At 46.0% G+C, this 4666-nt stretch overlaps 1 protein-coding gene across 1 annotated transcript; it reads left to right on the forward strand.

Moving 5' to 3' along the window:
* The first annotated feature begins 1315 nt into the window (after positions 1–1315).
* Positions 1316–4409, forward strand: LOC119340474 (disease resistance protein RGA5-like). The gene is made up of 2 exons (XM_037612399.1): positions 1316–2115; positions 2214–4409. Exons 1-2 carry the CDS (start codon positions 1316–1318, stop codon positions 4150–4152), a joined length of 2739 nt encoding a protein of 912 aa, XP_037468296.1. The 3' UTR covers positions 4153–4409.
* Positions 4410–4666: the final 257 nt, after the last annotated feature.

The raw sequence follows: 4666 nt of genomic DNA on the forward strand, positions 1-4666 counted from the left end.
GAGAATTTGATATTTTTTTCATTTGAAAAGGTTCACACATTTGACAAAACAGAAAAAAACCGAGATAGAAAAAGGAAAAGAATGAAACGAAAAATTTAGAATAAAACAGAACAAAATCCGGTTTAAAAAGGGAAAAATGGAAAATCGGAGAACCGGCTCGCGTGCCTCAAGTAGGCCGCGCCCTATTACTTTAGCATGATCCCAATCCTACTGTACTGGCTAGCTTCTTTTCTGCCAACAGATTCGCTTAAGGCCTCTCGCAGTGATCCACCTTATATGGGTGGTAAGCCTGCCATGTAGGCGAAATTTTTGATGTGGTTTGACAATTAAGAGGAGAGAGATGGGTTTGGTGACCCTAGAAAAAACCAACGCCAAGCGTGGGAACCTAGGCAAAACATTTAAATGCAGCAAACTCATCAATGCATGAGAGAGTTTAGTAGCTGAGTCATTAAATGTAGGGAGCTTAGATACAACAAATTAAGCACCCAAGGCCCCTCCCAATGCTCCACCTTGTACATGTGCTAAGCCTTCCATGTAGGCAAAAAATCTGATGTGGCAAGTTATTTATGAGGAGAGAGATGAGTGTGATGACCCAAGAAGAAACAATGCTAAGCGCGTGAACCTAGGCAAAACATAAAAAGCTTTAGTTGCTAAATCATTAAATAAAGCAAGCTTAGCAACCATAAGCTAAGCATCTATGCATTGGGGGGTGTAGTTGCTAACCTATTTAATGTGCTTAGCACCTCAACTAAACACCCATGCATTGGCAGCAGCCTTAGGGACTATGGTTGCTAAACAATTTAATGCGCTTACCTTTGCATTGGAATGATTAGGAGCAGTAGTTTTGACTTGATGGGACAGCCTGCTAGTAGTAGTTGTTTTCTAGCGGTAGAGTAGTCGCATGCATGATTAGAAGATAACAATGCATGATACCGACGGGATGCTAATTATCTGGTGGGACATACTGATGCATTGCTACGCCCGATCGCCACGCCCGTATGCGAGGTCAACGCCAAGCAGCATAGTACTCGGTAGCAAGCCACCAACACACCACGCTCCTCCGATTATATTGCCTAACCGAGGAGTTGACCTACTTGGCAGCCTCCTCCGACGGGCTTCCGCGAAGCTTCCTAGCAACAACGGAGGCATTGCTACGCAGGAGGCATTGCCCGTTCACACGCAGACTCGCAGCAGGCCAGCGACAACACACCGCGTTGACCTCTCTCTTCTCTCCACCACTACTCCATCGAACACCACCACACCAACCATGGCGCTTCTGTAGCGGCTGCCTCTTCTCAAGGGAGGCAAAAGGGAGATGGCGGGCGTGGGTGCCGGGACGGGGGCGTTGGGCTCTGTCATCGTCAAGCTCGCCACCCTGCTCGGCAAGGAGTACACGATGCTCAAGAGGGTGCGCAAGGACATCGCCTTCCTTGAGCGCGAGCTCCGCAGGATGCAGAACCTGGTCAACGCTCTGGCCGACATGGAGGTGCTCGACAAGGTTGCCAAGGACTGGAAGGGCAACATGCGGGACCTCAGCTACGACATGGAGGAGTGCATCGACCGGTTCATGATCCGCCTTGGCGATGCCAAGCTCAGCTTCCCCAAGAAGGCTGCACGCCGGCTCAAGAAGCTGTTCGCGCGCCATGACATCGGCACCCAGATCAAGGAGCTCAAGGACCGGGTCAAGGAGGAGGAAGAACGGCGGCTGAGGCTGAATCTCGACAAGTATGCTGCAATTGGGCCAACGAGGCCCGTGGAGATAGATCCCCGGCTGGCTGCGTTCCACGGGGTGGCCAAGGGCTTGGTGGCCATTGACGGCCCCAGGGATCAGCTTGTCTCTTGGTTGACGGAGGAGAGCGTGGAGCTGAAGGTGGTAGCCATTGTTGGTGGTGGGGGGCTGGGAAAGACCACCCTTGCCATGGAGACCTCTCGCAAGATTGGAGAGCACTTCCAGCACAGAGCTTCTGTGTTCGTGTCACGCACCCCTGATCTCGAGAAGCTCTTGAAAGATGTCCTTTCTCAGATCGACAAAGATAAATTTAGGGAATGCCAGTCCGAGAGGTGGGACGAAAAACAACTAATCCGTGAAATCCAACTGCTCTTGACAGGAAAGAGGTAACTCCTTCCCTCTTTGCAGACATAAATGCTACTGTAGTGCAGGTCATCATATTTGTGTAAATAAGCTCAACTAATAGTATAACATTGTGATACAGGTACTTTCTTGTTATTGATGATGTATGGAACGAACAAGACTGGAGATCTCTCAAAGCAGTTTTTCCTGACAATTGTAATGGCAGCAGAATAATTATTACTACACGCATTGCCAATGTAGCTAAGTCAAGTTGTTCAAACTCTGGTGACCACCTCTATCAAATGCTACCCCTCAACAATGTTGATTCCCGAAGATTGTTCCTTCGGAGAATTTTCCACTCCGACAACTCTTGCCCTCCTCAACTACAAGAAGTCTCAACTAGGATCCTGAGAAAATGTGGTGGTCTGCCATTGGCTATAGTTACAATTGCGAGTTTGCTGGCCAATAAACCTCAAAACCTAGATGAATGGGAGAGACTCCAAGGTTCCATTGGTACTGGTATTTCATATGAGAGTGATGATGGAGGAAATGGTATGAGACATATATTGTTACTTAGTTATTGGGATCTTCCACACCACTTGAAGACTTGTTTGTTGTACTTATGTATATATCCAGAGGACAAGTATATCCCGTGTGAAGAACTAAAAAGGAAATGGCTAGCTGAAGGATTCATTGCTACAAAACGGGGAAACTTGTATCAAGAAGCAGAGAGCTGTTTTAATGAACTTGTCAATAGAAGCTTGATTCAGCTGGTTTATGCAGATCCTCAAGGTTATGGTTTTGACCAATACTGTCGAGTTCATGATATGGTCCTTGACCTCATAATATCTCTGTCAGATGAAGAGAATTTTGCCACTATTTTAAACGCTGAATGCAATTCTTTGCCAAGCAAGATCCATCGAATCTCCCTGCAATCTAGTGGGAATGAACATAAAGGGGCAATCCAATCAATCACAAGAAGCAAGTTACATGTTCGCTCACTAAATGTGTTCGGAGAAAGTAAGCAGATACCCCCACTTGAGGACTTTCAGTCTTTGCGTGTGCTTGATATATGTGGTGAGTGGGAACCGGAAAACGAGCATATAAGAAATATTGGAAGTTTCTATCAAATGAGGTATTTGAGAATTAAGTCTAGAAGAACCACAGAGCTTCATGAAGATATCGGAAAGCTACAGAACTTAGAGACTCTTGATTTGCGGGGCTCTATAAAGATTAGAGAACTGCCATCAACTACAGCCCGACTACAGAATTTGGTGCGCCTATTTGTTTCCTGTAGTTGTGTGTTGTCTGCAGATATGTTTGGCAGCATGAGAGCCCTAGAGGAAGTGGCAGATATCCATCAAATTGACAACCCTGAGAAATTTGTGGAAGAACTTGGACATCTAACAAAATTGAGAAAGATCACGATGACTGGTTCATGGACTGAATGCTATAGAGAAAGACTGAGGTCATCTCTGAATGCCATAGGCAGCCTTCAACATCTTCATACTCATGCAGTAATAGGAGAATATATGTTCAGGGATCCATGCTGCACCTTTCCGCACCTCCAAAATCTTAAACTAGAGTACCCCATGATGAGGTTTCCCAAGGGAATGGCCTTCCTAACCAACATCCTCAAATTAGACATAGAAGTCTATCTATTTGATGATAAAGATCTCCGTATTCTTATGGGTATGCCTTCTCTGGCTAATCTCCAGCTAATAGTTTCAAGATCAGGTGGCGTCCTGACTGTAAGTGGTAACGGATTCAAGCTGCTAGAGGTGTTCCACTACACAAATCAGGCATACGAAACAACAGGTATAAAATTTGAAGCAGGTGCGATGCCAGCACTCCGATGGCTCTATCTTTACTGGAAAAATTGTGGTGTTCCGTTAAGGAATAATGAGAACACTGGCATGGGCTTCGAGCATCTTTCAAACCTTGCTGACCTCCATGTCGAAATTAGTATTTCTCGTGCAACTCTGGACGAGCTGGAGACTGTGGACTGTTTCGTCGAAAAAGCAATCGCTTTGCATCCCAACCGTCACAATCTTCAGCTCCGTCTCAGCTACTCTTCCTGATCAGCAAGCTACTCTTCCTACGCAGCAGCAAGAAGAGCATGTGATGTGAGCTACACGTTTGTTTGTCCAACTCTGTGATCAGCCACCGTATTTATGTATTGCCATGTGCTGTAGCTAACATTTTGTGACATTGTGTGTTTGTAATAGGGTTGGTTTGGTGCATCAGGTTTTTCGTCCCATAGTTTGTATTCCAGAACGAGTACAGACAGTGGGTTTTCCTGATGCGCATCGAACCTATAGTCTACTTTCTTCTTCTGTTTACGGACTTATTGATGTTTCCATTTTTCAAGTTTCTCTTGCCTGTATCTGGATGATTTGAACTATTTATTTGAATCTTATAAGGTAGTGATTGGTACTCTAGCTGGGAAGGCGGGCGGATGGTTTGTGTGGTCTAGCTGTAGATAAACATGGGTGTTCAAGTATCAGGCTCAGGCCGATGGATTTTTCGAGTACCAGGCGCAGGGCGCCAGAGGCTTTGGGCCAGCCCTCATGAAGCAATATTGTTGCCTGCCGT

Source organism: Triticum dicoccoides, chromosome 7B (genome assembly GCF_002162155.2).
Source record: "Triticum dicoccoides isolate Atlit2015 ecotype Zavitan chromosome 7B, WEW_v2.0, whole genome shotgun sequence".
NCBI classification, from domain to species: domain Eukaryota; kingdom Viridiplantae; phylum Streptophyta; class Magnoliopsida; order Poales; family Poaceae; genus Triticum; species Triticum dicoccoides.